Raw genomic sequence first — 18,397 nt, forward strand, 5'->3', positions numbered from 1 at the left:
CGGGAGCGCTCCCTGCAGCCTCCCCTGCCTCATGCTGCTCTTCTATGGCTTCCACTACAGGAGGTGGTCCCCCTGTGGGGTACCATGGCCAGAAGGACAAAGCCTCAGGCCCACACTTCAGAGGCCCTATCCTGTCCCAGCCTCGCCTCCTCTTTCCCCTGTAGGTTTTGAGGGGGCCCAGAGACCCTGAAGGGGCTCTGGTCTGGTACAGCAGCTCCAGAAAGGGGCCACACGATGAGGCTGAGCCAGAGAGGCCTGCAGGGAACTTGACTTCCCAGAAAGGGATTCCAGGGAAGCCAACTGGCTCCCACCCCAAGCCCACACCCACCTCCAGGGAAGCCAAACCCAGGCTAGCACTGGAGGCCCAGCACAGCTTTGGACTTCGAGACTAGGGACAAGGCTAAGCCCTACAGGGCCATCGGGCTCAGGTCAGCGGGTGTGCTGAGGTCCCAAGCAGATGCCAAGGAAGAGGTTGCGAACAGGGAAGGGGCCTACAAGAGCCTGGGCTAACCCTGAGACTTGGTATTGCCTGAGCTGTTAAGAGTTAGGGGTGGGGGGGCTCCAAACATCCATTCATGAACTAATTTGAAGAGAGGGGACCCTAAACAGAAGATTGACATTTGTTGCAGAACGATTTGGAAACTACCTTACATGTCCAACAACAGAGGACTGGCTAGATGGATCATAGCATCTCCATAAAACAGAACATTACGTGATCGTTAAAACCAGCTCTCAGGATGGGCGCAGTGGCTCATGCCTGTAATCCCAGCACTCTGGGAGGCTGAAGTGGGCGGATGTCCTGAGGTCAGGAGTTTGAGGCCAGCTTGGCCAACATGGTGAAACCCTGTCTCTACTAAATACATAAAAATTAGCTGAGTGTGGTGGTTAGAGCCTGTAATCCCAGCTACTCGGGAAGCTGAGGCAGGAGAATCACTTGAACCTAGGAGGTGGAGGTTGCAGTAAGCTAAGATGGTACCACTGCACTCCAGCCTGGGCGACAAGCAAGACTCCATATCAAAACAAAACAAAACAAAAACCAGCTCTCCACTGTTAATGTCATGAGAAAATGCTCATGATAGAAGGCTTGGTTTAAAGTGCAATACTAGGTTTTATATTACACACACACACACTGGGATTACAGATATGTACGCTTTTTTCATGATAACATGGAAAAAATACATCACTAGATTTAAATTGGGGGTGGGAGACAGTGTGTTAAGAATAAGGAAAACTCTGGTCGGGCACAATGGCTCACACCTGTAATCCCAGTACTTTGGGAGGCCGAGGCAAGGGGATCACGAGGTCAGGAGATTGAGGCCATCCTGGCTAACATGGTGAAAGCCCATCTCTACCAAAAATACAAAAAATTGCTGGGCGTGGTGGTATGCACCTATAGTCCCAGCTACTCGGGAGGCTGAGGCAGGAGGAGAATCGCTTGAACCCAGGATGCGGAGGTTGCAGTGGGCCGAGATCGCACCACTGCACTCCAACCTGGATGACAGAGCGAGACTCCATCTCAGAAAAAATAAAAATAAAAAAATAAGGAAAACGTTCATTTCTGAATACCATTCTGTACGTTTTAAACAGGAGGGCAGGGCGGAGGCCAATTTGCTCTATCAAGACACAATCTGGGTGCCTGGCCTAACATGATAATCCCTGGATGCCCTGGCCCCTTTCCCCAGGTACAGTCCGGGGCCTAGGCTCTAGCCAATCCTGGCCCCAAGCCACCCTGGCTTCTGGGAACCCAGCTAAACTCCTTCTCCCTACACTGACTTGTTCCATTATGTTAGGGTCAGGAAATGTCCCTTCACAGGGAATTATTTCCAGCAACTGTAGGGAATAATTAACTCACATCTCTGGTTCTCTGCCAAATAAAATGCTCTTAAACATGCATCCCATTCTTTGTGTGTCTCTCTCTCTTCACTTCACGGTGAATCATTTCTGGGTGTAGCCAAGCCTGCCCCAAGGCTCAGCCAGGGACTAAAAGAAAACTGTGGTCAGGTGACACTGGCCTGAGGGGGTCTGGAAGGGACTGTGAGGCCTCCTTGGAGAGCCAGTCCTGGGGAAAGGCCTGCACAAAGAAGGTGCTCCCTGCAGCCTCCTGTCCTTCAAGGACCCACAGTCATCCCAAACCCTACTTGCCTGCCAGCTCCACAACAGCCCCGGCATGGCGCCTCTGCTGCAGGGGTGGAGGACAGGGCAGTAGAGACGCCACCAGCTGCAGAGCTGGGCCCTTCTCCCACCCAGTGGGCTGGCCCCACTGGCCTTCCTCTTCCAGGAGGCTTCCCGCCCACAGGACTCCCCCAGCTTCTGTGGTGCCCTCAGCCACTCCGAGAGCAGCCTGGGAATGCTGAATACTGACTCTGGGTACTTCCACCACTGACTGGATGGCCTAGGCCAGCATCTTGCCTCAGCTTCCTCACCTGTAAGATGGGTCACAGTTCTCACACCACTACCCAACTCATAGGGGGTTTTTAAAGGTGGAACCCAATACAGCACATGAGCACTAAGCAAAGGGCCTAGGCCCCAAAGGGCAAAGGAACCCTTCTGATGAGTGATTGACATGGTTAGGCTCTGGGTCCCCATCCAAATCTTGTAGCTCCCGTAATGCCCACGGGTTGTGGGAGGGCCCAGTGGGAGTTAACTGAATCACGGGGACAGGTCTTTCCCATGCTGTTCTTGTGATGGTGAATAAGTCTCACGAGATCTGATGGTTTTAAAAACGGGAGTTTCCCTGCACAAGCTCTCTCTTTGCCTGCTGCCATCCACTTAAGATGTGATTTGCTCCTCCTTGCCTTCCACCATGATTGTGAGGCCTCCCTAGCCATGTGAAACTTAACTCCATCAAACCTCCTTTTCTTCCCTGACTCGGGTATGTCTTTATCAGCAGCATGAAATACAGTGATTATTCTTTTAAAAAAAAAAAAATTTTTTTTTTTTTTTTTAAAGAGGCAGAGTCTCACTCTATAGCCTAGGCTGGGATGCAGTGGCTCAATCATGGATAGCTATAACCTTGAAGCCCTAGGCTCAAGTGATCCTCCCACCTCAGCCTCCCATGTAGCCGGGACTACAGGTGTGTACCACCATACCTGGCTAAGTTTTGCATTTTTTGTAGAGAGAGTCTTGCTCTGTTGCCCAGGCTGGTCTTGAACTCTTGGCCTCAAGCAATCCTTCCCTCAGCTGGACTTCATTCTTAACAGTTTACAACCTCACCCCCAACAGGCCATATCTGACCGTCACAGACTAACCTATGGCTAGAACCTTCCTTGGGGGCCACGGGGGGCTGCTCCTACCAATCACCCGGTGGGTGCTGGAGCAGCACCTTTCTGGTCAGGCTCACCACCCACCCTCTGGAGGCTCAAGCTCTCAAATGTTTGTTTCTTCCCTGCTGACAGGGGGTGGCTTACAGGTATCCCAGAACCCCCCAGAACATACAACCCTCCCCTTTACCAAGATAAAGGCAAGTGGCTCAGGCCCAGGCTCCTGGTGCCTAGTCAGACAGGGGCCTGGGGGTAGGTCTTTCTGAGACTTCTGGGGTCTGGGCACAGGGCTGGGGGCAAAACAGCAAGTCCTCAGCCTAAGCACTCTGGCTGAAGAGCACATGATTGGGAGCATGCACTCTGTGCAAACCCAGCCCTGCCAGTCACTGCTGACCCAGGGCAGGTCCCTTAACTCCTGAGTGTTTCCTCATTGGTAAAGGGGGCCGGTCACGGCACCAGCCATAGCAGATGTTTAAAGAGCAAAAGAGGCCACACGTATGTATGACTCTGCCCTAGCCAGGAAAGAGGAAGAGTCTGGGGGCGGCGGTGAAGGGTGGGTCACCCAAGGACCACTCCCCAAAACCACCCAGGGTGGGGGTGGGGAGTAGGCGTGTTACCTGGCCTTGTCGAAGTATTTGCCGGTGTAAGCCATCCCACAAGCGGCCCCGAGGCCCTGGCCCAGGGAGCCAGTGGCCACGTCGGTGAAAGCTTGTTTCTGTCATAACAGAAGACCACAGTTAATCTGAGAGGAGAAGGGATCCTGGTCTTACCCGCCCCGGGAGCCACACTCCCACCCAGCCCAGCGAGCCCCTTCCCTGCAGGTCACGCCCCAGGGCAGCCTCTATCCAGCATGTGACTTCTTCTCCTAATGAACTAATTATAGTTGTAGGTTCAAATTCCAGCCCTGCCCACTAGTCAGCTATGTGGCCTTAGGCCTCAGGTTGGGGGCTGAACCTCTGTGAGCCTCAGTTCCCATATCACCCACTTCACAAAGGGCTGGGAGAGGGAATCATGAAAAAATTGACATAGAATATGTGGCCCTTGTGGGGACTCAGACCACATGACAGTTTTTGTGGTAATCCATGAAGTCTTAACATTTGCAGGGATGCTAGTTGGCACCCCAAGGAACAAACCGGGTTCCCTCCCCAGGGCGTCACCAGCATCCTAGAGCCACCCCCTTAGAAGAGAGTCCCTTTTCTTCCCAAGCTGTAGCTACCTAGCCAAGGAGGCCCAGCACAGAAGGGAAGCGTGGGGAGAGGACCTCCCTGAAGTCATCCCAGAACACCCTGGCTGAGGCCTCAGAAGGCCTTCCCCTTTGGCACCAGCTTGGGGTGAATACGTGCCCCCAAAACACCTGCTTCGTTCCTTCCTCGTCTCAGTGCCCTCCTCCGCCTTTCAATACCTTTGGCTTCTCAGTGGGCACCCTCTGCCCCGGTCCTGCATGTCTGGGAAACAGAAAGCGGAGGCAGAGGCATGAGAGGCTCTGGCAGGAGCACTTACAGGGACCGGGTGCCCGTCCAAGTCGGAGCTGATCTTCCTCAGGTTCAGCAGCTCCGCCTCGGGCAGGAAGCCAGCTTCAGCCCAGACCGCGTACAGGATGGGAGCTGCATGGCCCTGCCGGGAGATGGACAGTGGGGTGAGGTCAGGTAGGGAGCGGTTCTACTTGGGGCTGTGCCTACTGCACACTGACCCCCTGGGGCCTGGCTGAGTCGGCCAACTGCAGCATCCATTTCAGGGGAGGAAGCAAGTGAAGGCCACTTCTGTCCTTTCAGCCCTCTTCAGCCTCTTGGTTTTCAGCCCAAAGTTCCCACTGCCAAGGCTGGGCAGGCACTAAGACAGGTGCAGGGGGCACAGCTGTGAGGCTGGACAAAGCCAAAACCCCAGCAGGCAGCCGGCTGCCCTAATCCCTGGTTTCTGGCATGGGAACAACTTGGACAGACTTCTAAGCTCTAAAGCCTGCCCTGAGAGACCAGACGCCACAGAGGCAGGCCTGAGCACAGGTGGATTTCAGGGGTCTGTGGCTGTGATTCCACCCAGAAGGGGCAGGTCAGGGGGGTCCCCATCCAAAACGCGCTACAGCATACCACTACCCCTGAGGGGGGCAAGCCGTGGCCTCAGGAGCGCTGGCACAACACAGAAAGAGCAGGCAGGGAGTCACAACCCAGACCAAGATGCCAGTCCTGCCTGTCAACACCCAGACTGGCAGAACACACAACAGATGTTCCCTGTAGTTCCCTACTCCATTTCTTTGGGTTAAAGCGTTGTTCATGTACCTGGGCTCCATGGCAGAGCAACCCATCAATTCAGTCCTGTATTCCTTAGCCAGCTGGGTCAGCAGAGCAGGACACTGAGGGAGGGGCCAGGACGAGCAGGGAGAAGGCACCTGGGAGAGGTGGGCCCAGCCAGACCTCCTCAGAGACCACTCACCATTCCAGAGCCCATGTGACCCTAGTCCCAGGCAAGGTGTGGCTGGCGGTGGGCAGCTGGGCTCTTACCTTGGAGAGCACAAAGCGGTCATTGTGTGGGTTCCGGGGGTCCTGGGACTTGTAGCGCATGGTGTGGAAAAAGAGGACAGCCATGATCTCTGCGGCGCTGCAGCATGACGTGGGGTGGCTGTGGCCCAGGAGAGAAGACAGACACATGCATCATGGCCGTGCACTCCTGAGCTATCGTGCTCAGCTGTATAGGGACCTGGGGGGTGCATGTCCCGAGGAGTCACACAGGCCTGGCTTATCAGACAGCCATGTGCTCTTGTTCCCTGGGAGGGTGACACAGGGTCTCAAGAAAGCCACTGCTGGCAGCTTGGGGCCTGGGCCAGCTGGTGGGGGTGCTGGGGACTATTGTACCTTCCCAGGGGCACCAGATCCTCAGAATCATGGCAACTGAAAATATCTGGGGTTGGACTTGAGTAAGAAGGAAGGAGGGGCCCAGGAGAGATCCAGCACAGAAGACGCAGCCCAAGAATAGCACCGCGGCGGCGGGCAGCTGCTGTCGGGTAGGGCCTAGCTCCCACCTAGTGGTCCCCAGGAGTCTAATGATTCAGCAGCTGAGGGGCGCCAGCACTCCTACAACTGACCCCACATCCCGACGGGGCTGCTCGGACCCTGCCCACTTGTGAAGGGCACCCTGCCCTCTCAGCCATGGAGCAGGGAGGAAGGGACTGAGGCTCATGGAGTTACCACAGACCTCCCAGCAGCCTCCACACACGAGGTGTGGTAGCCTGAAAAATTGGGCCTTGGGCTTTCCAATTGCATCAGCTGGGCTACTTGAAAGCTTTAGAAATGGGCAGTTTGAGGGCTGTGTAGCAACTAGGAAACAGGCTTTTGTGCAGAATTTTCAGAGCAAGACACACAATCTCATTACACGGCTATAATCATGTATTAATAAAAACCCCTTCTGCCTATGGACAGGGGCTGAGGTGGGGCTGAAAAGCAAGAACCTGCCTTCCAGCCTGGGAGTGTTGGGTCCACGGAGTCCCCTTGGCTTTTTAGACTCATGATTAATCACTGAGCAGCTGCTGAGCAATAGAAAGTGCAAAAATCACATCTTAGAGATGGGACTCATTCAGGTCTCTTGGGACCCATGTGAATAATCCACAATCCAGCCCCCTGCCTGGGAAAGGGGCTAGCGGCTGCACTTCCTGCTGGGAAGCACTGCAGGTCCTGGTCAGCCCTGAAGCCCTCTGGTCCTAGGGCTTTGTTAACAGTTCAGCCTCCGGGCACAGGCCTCCCGGGAGAGCCTCTCCACATGCAGCTCAGCGCAGCCCTCTCGCTGCTCCCAGAGGCCCTTCACACGAAGACACACCCCCATGCCAAGCCCAAGGGCACATGCACCATCTGTAGCTCACACCACCAGCCTCCCGCCCCTCCAGTCAGCGCTCCCACCAGGTTAGGGGTGAGTCACGCTCAGTGCAGACAAGTTAGTAGTAGAGAAATCCAGAAAACTGTCCATGCTGGTTTAGTACCAACATTCTCGCACACAATCATCTTATACTTAACTATTTCTATGAACTCCCGGTCATGGGAAAAGACACTACACCTGAAAGAGGGAGGTGAGGACATGGTAAATGAGAAACCCTTTTCTGCCTGGCAGGGACCCTAATCCCACGCTCCCAGTGCCAGCTTCAACCAGAGGCCACCCCAGTCAGGCTGACCTCTCGTCCTTCCCACCTCCAAGGGCAGCCCCGGCCCTGAGGGACCCTGTTTCTAAAGCCATGGTCCCATCAGGAAGGAGCCTTGGTGGGAGAAGGATGTGGATGGACACTGGGCCAAACTGTTCCAGGGAGGAAGGAGGATGGTAAGTGCAGGGCTCCACCTGCCCCGTCCATCTCGACACCCCAGGGTGACAGTCCCTCTGGCCACCAGGAAGGGGTTCCAGGGAGAAATGGTGTGGCACAGGCTCTTTCTGCACATGGCAGAGGCGCACCCACTGCCCAGATAGAGGAGACGTGACGAGAGGAAGGTCAGCCGCGAGGTGACCAGTGGTGAGAAGTAGAACCTGCAGCTGATCTTAAGCCTTCCTTGCTAGGCCTGCAGCCTTTCACTCCCTCCAAAGGCTGCATCCAGCCTTCTGTGGCCACTCTCTTCACTTCTACCAAGTAAACACACACAAAAGAAGAATGCTCAGGAGCCAGGTTTCCCCACACTCCTCCCCAGAGCTTTTGGGGCTCTCCCTTGGCAGAGCGTCCTGGTTTGGGGAGGTGAGCTGTGCCACTTGGGCTTCGTGACTTGAGCAAGTGCTTCGTCAACCTGGGGCTCAGCTTCTTCACTTGGGAGAGTGTCTGGGAGATACAGGGAGATAAGGCACGCACAGTACCCAGGTCTCTAGCAGCCGCCACCACCCATTGGGGCACCAGGTGCTAACGCTTCTCAGCACCTGCAGCTCTTATCTACAGGCAGGGATGGTGACACCCCCTACACCTGCTGGCCACATGCAGGCAAGAGAGGAGAAATAAACCAAGGATTGAGACCGGGCTCTGCACACTGTAAAGCACAGAGCACACAGGACACAGTTACTTTCAAGCTCAACTTACTAGAGGGCCTTTGGGGCCAAAGGCGTACATTTAAGCCTGTGGCCTCCTCAGGGCCAGAGTTTTTCCTGCCATTCCAGACTGCCTGCACAACTGCAGGCGGACGCCCCATCCCATGGTGCTGTGTATGACAACTCTGGGTGAACACTGGCGACAGATGGGGTGAGGAGCATGATGCAGGGGATACAGGGTACTTACTGTATACCCCGCCTCTGTGATAAACAGGGCTAACAAGCACACTCGACAGTTTGTTCAAAACAAAACTAACAAACCCTGCCTTGACCAAAATAGTCCACTTACAACCCCAATTAGTTCAACCTGTGAAGGTGGTGTGGCAAGCTTAGAGCCAGGCCCAAAGAAAGTCTCTTAAAGCCCCCTCTCGGCTGGGCACGGTGGCTCACGCCTTTAATCCCAGCACTTTGGGAGGTCTAGGCGGGAAGATCACCTGAGGTCAGGAGTTCAAGACCAGCCTGGACAATATGGTAAAACCCCATTTCTACTAAAAATACCAAAAAATTAGCCAGGCGTGGTGGTGGATGCCTGTAATCCCAGCTACTCGGGAGGCTGAGGCAGGAGAATCACTTGAACCCGGGAAGCAGAGGTTGCAGTGAGCTGGGATTGCACCATTGCACTCCAGCCTGGGCAACAAGAGTAAAACTTAGTCTCAAAAAAAAAAAAAACAAAAGCCCCCTCTCCACTCCCCTCCAGGACAACACATATTCTTCCAGATGTCCCTTGGCCAGGAGAATCTCTCTCATCACTTTAGTGCTCACTCCACCTGCTCACAGGTTTCTATGCAAAAAAAGGCCAGAGAGGCTCCCTCACCCTTCAGCTGGGTTCCTTCAAGAGATAATGGATGTCAGGTTGGGCGCGGTGGCTCACACCTGTAATTCCAGCACTTTGGGAGGCCAAGGCAGGCAGATCACCTGAGGTCAGTGGCTCAAGACCAGCCCTGCCAACATGGTGAAACCCTGTCTCTACTAAAAATACAAAAATTAGCCAGGTGTGGTGGCGCATGCCTGTAATCCCAGCTACTCAGGAGGCTGAGGCAGGAGAGTAGCTTGAACCTGGGAGGTGTGGGTTGCAATGAGCCAAGATCACGCCACTGCACTCCAGCCTGGGCAACAGAGCATAACTCTGTCTAAAAAATAATAATAATAATGACAATAATTTACCAAAACTGACTCAAGAAGAAATAAAGAACCTAAGCAATCTTTTAAGAATTAAAAATAAACCAGATCAGTAGCCGAAGGCCGAAGATGCACACTCCTTAACTCCTAGCAACTTCACCAGTAGGAACGTACCGTGAAATCTACACACATGAGTAAACACATACAGGCCGGGGACAGTGGTTCACGCCTATAATCCCAGTGCTCTGGGAGGCTGAGGTGGGCAGATCAACTAAGGTCAGCAGTTCGAGACCAGCCTGGCCAACATGATGAAACCCTGTACCTACTAATAATACAAAAATTAGCCGGGTGTGGTGGCAGGCACCTGTAATCCCAGCTACTTGGGAAGCTGAGGCAGGAGAATCACTTGAATCCAGGAGGCGGAGGTTGCAGTGAACCAACATCGTGTCATTGCACTCCAGACTTGGTGACAGAGTGAGACTCCATCTCAGAAAAAGAAAAAACAAAAAAACAAAGGAAACACAAACAGGGCTGCCCCGCATTGTTTGCAATTGCAAGACCTGGAACTTATTCATGTGTCTATCAATAGACAGGGTTAACTGGAGTATATTAATATAATGCGATACTATACAGCAGTAAGAATGAGTGAGTTATACTTCACAAATCCAGTATCAATATTCTCTCCAAATATAGTGTGAAAAAAGCACAGTGCAGAAGGATCTGTTTAACAAAGAAGACCATATTGATTTATGTACAAGTCTTTTTGTATATACTACAAGGAAAACAGGCCAGGTGCAGTGGCTCAAGCCTGTAACCCCAGCACTTTGGGAGCCGAGGCGGGCGGATCACCTAAGGTCAGGAGTTTGAGACCAGCCTGACCAACATGGAGAAATCCCCATCTCTACCAAAAAAAAAAAATTAGCCAGGCATGGTGGCACATGCCTGTAATCCCAACTACTTGGGAGGCTGAGACAGGAGAATCATTTGAACCCAGGAGGCGGAGATTGCAGTGAGCTGAGATGGTGCCATTGCACTCCAGTCTGGACAACAAGAGCAAAACTCCATCTCCAAAAAAAAAAAAAAAAAAAAAAGGAAACAATAGAATGATAAAAAATTCAGGGTATAGTTCTTTCTCAGGGGAAGGGAAGATGAGGAGGGAGGGATCCACTGTAGTTCCAAAAATCACTATAATGTACTAGTTCTTAATCCTGGGAGTAGCTACACACAGGTTCATTATTTATGACAGGAGTACATCATTTATCTTATTTTCTATGCATATACTTCTTTTTAAAAAAAAAAAAAATTCAGGTGGCTCATGCCTATAATCCCAGCACTTTGGGAGACCGAGGCAGGTGGATCACCTGAGGTCAGGAGCAAGACTAGCTTGGCCAACATGGTGAAACCCCATCTCTGCTAAAAATACAATAATTAGCTGGACATGGTGGTGGGTGCCTGTAATCCCAGCTACTTGGGAGAATGAGGCAGGAGAATCACTTGAACCTGGGAGGCAAAGGTTGCAGTGAGCAGAGATCTCACCATTGCACTCCAGCCTGGGAGACAAGAGTGAAACTCAGTCGCAAAAAAAAAAAAAAAATTTAGAAGAGGCCAGGGGCTGTGGCTCACCTGAGGCACCTGAGGTCAGGAGTTCAAGACTGGCCTGGCCAACATGGCAAAACCCTGTCTCTACAAAAATACAAAAATTAGCTGGGTGTGGTGGTGGGGGCCACTAGTCCCAGCTACTACTTTACTCGGGAGGCTAAGGCAGGAGAGTTGCTTGAACCTGGGAGGCAGAGGCTGCAGAGAGCCGAGATCACACCACTGTACTCCAGCCTGGGCAACAGACTCCACCTCAAAAGAAACACACACACACACACACACACACACACACACACACAACTCAGGAAAGAATCCCAGGATGTCAGGCTGGAACTGAACATCAGAAGCAGTTCTTGTTCTTCCTGTGTCCTGAACTACCTGAGCTGGCTTCTGCCCAGAAGGAACCTCTAGCTCCAGACCTCAGATTGTTTCTTCAGATCTCTGCCGCATGTCACCTCCTCCAAGAAGCCTTCCCTGACCACACTATCTAAAATAGCTCTTCTTCCCCTCACTCATGCTTGCCACCTGACATCAGGTGATTATTGCCTGTCTACCCTACTGCAATACAAGCTCCTTGAGGACAGAGCTTTGGGCCTTTCACTTTCGTAGGCTTGAAGAGTACCAGGGACAAACTGAGTGCACAAATGAATACATGATATATCCTAGTCACCCTGGGGCTGTAACCTCTCTGAGCCTCAGTTTCCTCACTATCAAACTGAGGTAAAAGAAGAATCTGACTGAATGATGTAGTGTGCGTGTACAGAACATGGCACCGTGACCGTGCATAGAAATTAGCAATTGCTCAGTAAATATTAGAACTAAGGTCCACAGAAAGTAAGTGACTTGCCTAAAGTCACACAGCCTGCCAGCAGCAGAGCTAGGATAAGAGCAAAATGCTAAGAAAATACTGGTGAATGGATAAACAAAATGTAGTATGTCCACACAACAGAATATTCAGACATAAAAACAAATGAAGGGCTGGGCGTGGTGGCTCATGCCTGTAATTCCAGCACTTTGAGAGGCAGAGGCAGGAAGATGACTTGAGCCCAGAATTTGAGACCAGGCTCAGCAACATACCCTGTCTCTACAGGTAATTTTAAAAATTAGCTATGTATGGTGGTGAGTGCCTCCCAGCTAGCTACTCAGGAGACTGAGGTTGGAAGACTGCTTGATCCCGGGAGGTCGAGGCTGCAGTGTGCCATGACTGAGCCATTGCACTCCAGCTTGGGGACACAGTGGAGATCCTGCCCCCCACCCCCCAAAAAAGGAACTAAGTACTGATTCATGTTACAACATGGATGACCCTCTAAAAATTATGCTAAGAGGCCAGACCCAAAAGAACTCATTCTGTATAATTGCATTTACATGAAATGTCTAGAAGAGCTAAATTTAGAGACAGAGAATTAGATTAGTGGTTGCCCAGGACTGGGGGTGGAAATGGGGAAGTGACAGCAAATGTCCAGAAGAGATCTTTTAAGAGATGTGGTAAATTTTTGTAGTAAATCTCTGCAAATTCATTAAAATCACTTACAATGTTACGATACGCCAGTTATACCTTAATCAAGCTGCTAAAAATTTGTTTTTATATTTATTTATATATATATTTATTTATTTATGAGACAAGTTCTCACTCTGTCACCCAGGCTAGAGTGTAGTGGTGCAATCTTGGCTCACTGCAACCTCCGCCTCCCGGGTTCAAGTGATTCTCGTGACTCAGCCTCTCGAGTAGCTGGGATTACAGGTGCCTGCTACCATGCCTGACTCATTTTTTTGTATTTGTAGTAGAGACAGGGTTTCACCATGTTGGCCAGGCTGGTCTCGAACTCTTGACCTCAAATGATCCACCCACCTTGGCCTCCCAAAGTGCTGGGATTACAGGCGTGAGCCATCACACCTGGCCTAAAAATTTGTTTTTAAAAGAGAAAGGGCCTGGAGCAGTGGCTCACACCTGTAATCCCAACACTTTGGGAGGCCAAGGCTAGCAGGAGGATTACCTGAGGTCAGGAATTCGAGACCAGCCTGGCCAACATGGTGAAACCCCATCCCTACTAAAAATGCAAAAATTAGCTGGGTGGTGGTGGCATACACCTGTAATCCCAGCTGCCTGGGAGAGTGAGGCAGGAGAATTGCTTGAACCTTGGAGGTGGAGGTTGCAGTGAGCCAAGATTGCCGCCCCACTGCACTCCAGCCTGGGTGACAGAGTGAGACTGTCAAACAAACAAATAAATAAATGGAAGAAAAAGGTGCTAGGAGAGCTCAGTAGAGGAAGCTCTTGGGCGTCCACACTTACACTTCCCTTCCAGCTGTGCAGTCCTTGGAGATTCCACCCAGTGCACAAATGCAACTGACTTCTGAGCAACACCCATCTGCACGTGGGCTCACCCCAGCTCCCAGCACATCCTCTCTCCCCTACCTTGCCTCACCATTCAGGGCAGGAGCAGAGCCTGCCTGAGGACCCAGCTCTGTGCAGGTCCCTGACCTCTAGGAGTGTCCCCAGCACCCAAGGCAGATAACTGGTCTGTGGCAAGAAGGGAGTTCCTGATTTTGTGGAACTAGGCGACAGTGACAACAAGCCTGCCTCAAGAGGCAATGAATGTTGAGGGATCAGAGCCACAGCAGGGGTTGGAGATCAGTTAGAGTCCATATGAAGCCACGAGAAAGTCTCAGCCAGATCCTAACCAGGTGCTGTACTTCACTTCCAGTTTCTTAAAACACCGCCCACCAGCCCTGCAGAGGAGAGGTCACTCCGGCAGAGAACCAAGCCACCCCAAGGCGGCCAGTGTCTTCACACTGAGTGGGGAAATGTTGCTGCTGGGGCAATCTCAACGGCCATGCTCTTGCCTCAGTCAGGGCCAGGATGGGTCCTGAGGCAGCCCAAAAAGAGAAACAGGCCCAGAGAGGCGGGGTCACATGGGGCCAGAGACCCCAGGAGGCCCTCAAGCCTTCAGCCAAAGCACCCCGATGGCAGAGCTGGGTAAACTGGGATACAATCCCAGCCACTTCAAGGGCACAGAGAGCACCAGGATGTAAAATCAGCAACAGCGGGTAGTGGGACCACAGAGCCCACTCACTCCATCCCCAGCCCCACTCCTGAGGCACCCTGTTTGAAACCACCTATCCATGAACCTCTCCTTTCAAGATGGAGAAAATGGCCTGTAATCCCAGCACTCTAGGGAAGCCAAGGCAGGTGGATTGCTTAAGCCTGGGAGTTTGAGACTAGCCTGGGCAAAATGACAAAACCTCAACTCTACAAAAAAATACAAAAATTAGCCAAGACATGGTGGCTCATGCCTGGGGTCTCAGTTACTTGGGAGGCTGAGGTGAGAGGATCATTTGAGCCCAGGAGGCGGAGGCTGCAGTGAGCAGAGATCATGCCACAGCATTCCAGCCTAGGAAACTGAGACCCTGAAATAGAAAGGTTTTTTTGTTTTGTTTCTTTAAGAGCCAGGGTTTTGCTGCTGCCCATGCTGGAGTGCAGAGCCATGATCACAGCTCACTGCAGCCTTGAACTCCTGGGCTCAAGTGATCCTCACACCTCAGCCTCCCAAGTAGCTGGGACTACAGGCACATGCACAGCTTTTTCTTTTTTTTGTAGAGATGAGGTCTCACTAGGTTGCCCAGGTTGGTCCTGAACTCCCAGGCTCAAGCAATCCTCCCACCCTGGCCTTCCAAAATGCTGTGATTACAGGCATGAGCCACCGCACCTGGCCGGAAGGGCCTTTCTGACAAAGGCACAGCCACTAGGAACAGAGCCAGGGTTAGACTCATCTCCTATGTCCACCAGCCAGGCCTGGCCAGACATTACCCTCCCCAAAGCTGTGGGTCAGAAACCCTGGGGGACTTGTTGAAAGCAGAGACCACCTTCCCTTTTGAATCAGGCCTGACTGTGATGGAGTCCTCAGATGACACTTGTACTGTTTGGATAACACCACCATCTGGCCCTGGTAAGTGAGAACTGAGAAATCTTTGCCACCAGCCTCAGCATCCAGGTCATTTCTGACAAGGCCATTGGGGTTTTGTTTTTTTAAATTCAGGATGAGCTGAACCCTTGCCACAATTCCTTCAGCCCATGGAAGGAGATGACCCTAGAGAAGCTGTGGCCACTGTGGGTGCTGCCTCAACAAGAGCCTTCTGTGAGGCCTGTCCCTTCACCTCCAGGCCCAACTCCTGACAGAGGCCAGTGTCCCTGCTTCTCGGGCCTGGTGAGATTCACTGCACACGGGTCAGTGATGGCACAGGAATGGGAAAGCTCTCGAGAAACGAGCCTGGGTCCTCACTGACAGAACGTATGAATCCTGTCTCAGTTAGTGGCCAGCAAAAGACTGGACCAAAGCTAGACATGGTAGCACATGCCTGTGGTCCCAACTACCCATGGGGCAGGATTGCTATAGCCTAGGAGTTCAAGACTGCAGGGAGCCATGGCTGTGCCTCTGTACTCCAGACCTGGTGGGTGACAGAGCAAGACCCTGTCTTTAAAAAAGAAAAAAGAAAAAGGACTGGATCAAAGTCCTGTGAGCTCCCCCAGAAAAGGGGACATTCTGACAAATTGTCACTTTAGCTGTGACTACAGCCCAGATTGGGCCAGGGCTTCCGGACTGAGCCTTCAGTCTATGCCTCATTGCAGTGAGGGAACAGTGGGCCTCAAGATAAACATCTGGGGAGCAGAAACAGAAGACTGCCTGTGTCTCAAGTCTTCCTTGATTAGCTTTTGTGTGTGCACACACACATACTCTTGGCACACACGTTTCAAAATATGGGTTGCATAGCAATGTTATTTCCTTCTGAAAAATAAATTTTCCCTTTGCATATTTTAAACTTATACACACGCACAGTTACTGTATTTTACATAATCTTTTTTTCTTTTGCAAATGGATACTTTTTGAGTTCAGTGAGCTTCTCCCTCCAAGGCATTACAATGTAAACATGGTGTAACTCAGTCACCACAGTATGTTTCTGGAGGGGTAAAGGCGGTGAGGAAATCAGACTTTGTCTAACAAAGAACTAGGAAACCCACTTGATACTCCACTCTTTTGGGGCACCCTACATTGGTAAATCTTATTTCTCTCCAAGTGCCTTTCAAACTGACTAATATCCACCATGGCTGTACCTGGCCTTCCCCTTCACCTTTTTCACCATTCTCCAGCCTGGCACAGACCACTTGCCCAAGAGGCATTCCTTTTTTTTCTTTTCTTTTTTTTTTTTTTTTTTTTTTGAGACGGAGTCTCGCTGTGTCGCCTGGGCTGGAGTGCAGTGGCCGGATCTCAGCTCACTGCAAGCTCCGCTGCCTCCTGGGTTCACGCCATTTTCTCGCCTTAGCCTCCCAAGTAGCTGGGACTATAGGCGCCCGCCACCTCGCCCGGCTAGTTTTTTTTGTATTTTTTAGTAGAGACGGAGTTTCACCATGTTAGCCAGGATGGTCTCGATCTCCTGACCTTGTGATCCACCCGTCTCGGCCTCCCAAAGTGCTGGGATTACAGGCTTGAGCCACCGCGCCCGGCCAACATTCCTTTTTTTTCAGAAGAAGTTTCACTTATGTTGCTCAGGTCAGAGTGCAATGGTACAATCTCAGCTCACTGCAACCTCTGCCTCCCGGGTTCAAGTGATTCTCCTGCCTCAGCCTCCTGGGTAGCTGGGATTACAGGTGCTCCCCACCATGCCTGGCTAATTTTTTGTATTTTAGTAGGGACAGGGTTTCACCATGTTGGCCAAGCTGGTCTCGATCTCCTGACCTTCAGGTGATCCACTCGCCTACGCCTCTCAAAGTGCTGGGATTACAGGCATGAGCCACTGTGCCTGGCTGAACCATTATTTATTTTTGGAGACAGGTTCTTGCTATGTTACCCAGGCTGGTCTTGAACTCCTGGCCTCAAGTGAACCTCCTGCCTTGGCCTCCCAGAGTTCTGGCATTATAACCATGTAACATCATGCCCAACTATTTTTCTTTTCTTGGCTTTTCTTTTTTTTTTGGAGACAGGGTCTCACTCTGTCACCCATATTGAAGTGTGGTGGCATGTTCAAGGCTCACTACAGCCTCAACCTCCTGGGCTCAAGCGATCCTCTGCCTCAGCCTCCTATGTAGCTGGGACTACAGGTACACATCACCACACCTAGCCAATTAAAAAAAAAATTTTGACCCGGGGTGGTGGCTCATGCCCGCAATCCCAGCACTTTGGGATGCCAAGCTGGGTGGATTAGCTGAGGTCAGGAGTTAGAAACCAGCCTGGCCAAGATGGTGAAACCCCATCTCCACTAAAAATACAAAAATTAGCCAGTGCGGTGGCAGGGACCTGTAGTCCCAGCTACTGGGGAGGCTAAGGCAGAAGAATCACTTGAACCCAGGAGGCAGAGGTTGCAGTGAGGCGAGATTGCACCACTGCACTCTAGCCTGGCGATAGAGCAAGAATCCATCTAAAAAAAAAAAAAAATTTTTTTAAGTTACGGGGTTTCACTGTGTTGCCCAGGTTGATCTGGAACTCCTGGGCTCCAGCAATCCTCCCACTTCGACCTCCCAAAGTGCTGTGATTACAGGCATGAACCACCATGCCCTGCCCAGAAGCATTCCTGACAGCATGAGCCCCAACCAGACAGTATGGAACGGCCACCTGTTACCAGCTTGGGCAAATAACTTAACACACTAGCCTATGTCCCCATCTATAAAATGGGAATATAACACAATCTATTTCACAGGGTTATTCTCAGGATGCAACGAATGATCATGCTGTGTCATACCAGATACCTACTGGGGAGCTCAGGAACCCTGTAAACATCTGCATGTTTTATCTAGCCCTGTAAGATGCTCAGATGTGCAATACTACTTAGTTGGCTAATTGCTGCCTCTCTCCAGCTAGACCTCAGACCCCCTGAAACGGCCAAAGGTAGCAGGTCCAACAGTACCAAACAAGCAACACAAGGTGTGCAGAGCTACCGTGTGCCAGGCTGGCAAAGGGGGAGCTGAGAGTAAGCCAGGCCCCTGCCCAGACAGGGGATACCCCACATAAGTGGTAAGACTGATACAAACCCAGGAGAACTAACAGGTCCAAAGTGTGCAAGGGAGTGGGTGGGGGAAGGGCTTTCGAAAGACATCTAATCCTTTCTGAGAACAGGGTGTCTTAAAGGCACAAAGAGTGAATAAGTAGTCACCCAGAAAGGTCAACAGATTTATTTCTTAATAATATATCCTGAATGAAACTGGCCAGAAGCCAGAATCTTGTCTGTCTGAAACACAGAGCTTGTTTGGGAAGGTCCCGGGAAATCATCCACCACGCAGCCCTCACAACCCTGACATGAGCCCGGCACACTGCTGGCACTGTGGCCTCACAGCAGCCTCCAAGTACAGCAGTGGAGTCCTTGAAACCACCCAGCGTGATAAGTACCATTACTGT

At 51.6% G+C, this 18,397-nt stretch overlaps 1 protein-coding gene across 2 annotated transcripts in view; it reads right to left on the reverse strand.

The window, feature by feature from the left end:
• The window catches only part of TKT (transketolase), a 31,846-nt gene that overhangs the window by 12,055 nt on the left and 1,394 nt on the right, over nucleotides 1–18,397 (reverse strand). For both annotated transcript variants that reach the window (XM_010376195.2, XM_010376194.2), the window contains exons 2-4: nucleotides 5,756–5,873; nucleotides 4,761–4,874; nucleotides 3,878–3,975 (exon numbers count right to left, since the gene is read on the reverse strand). In XM_010376195.2, the coding sequence (XP_010374497.2) occupies nucleotides 3,878–3,975; nucleotides 4,761–4,874; nucleotides 5,756–5,873 (330 nt within the window). The remainder of the gene's footprint in view (nucleotides 1–3,877; nucleotides 3,976–4,760; nucleotides 4,875–5,755; nucleotides 5,874–18,397) is intronic.

This window comes from Rhinopithecus roxellana, chromosome 1 (assembly GCF_007565055.1).
Source record: "Rhinopithecus roxellana isolate Shanxi Qingling chromosome 1, ASM756505v1, whole genome shotgun sequence".
Classification (NCBI taxonomy): Eukaryota; Metazoa; Chordata; class Mammalia; order Primates; family Cercopithecidae; genus Rhinopithecus; species Rhinopithecus roxellana.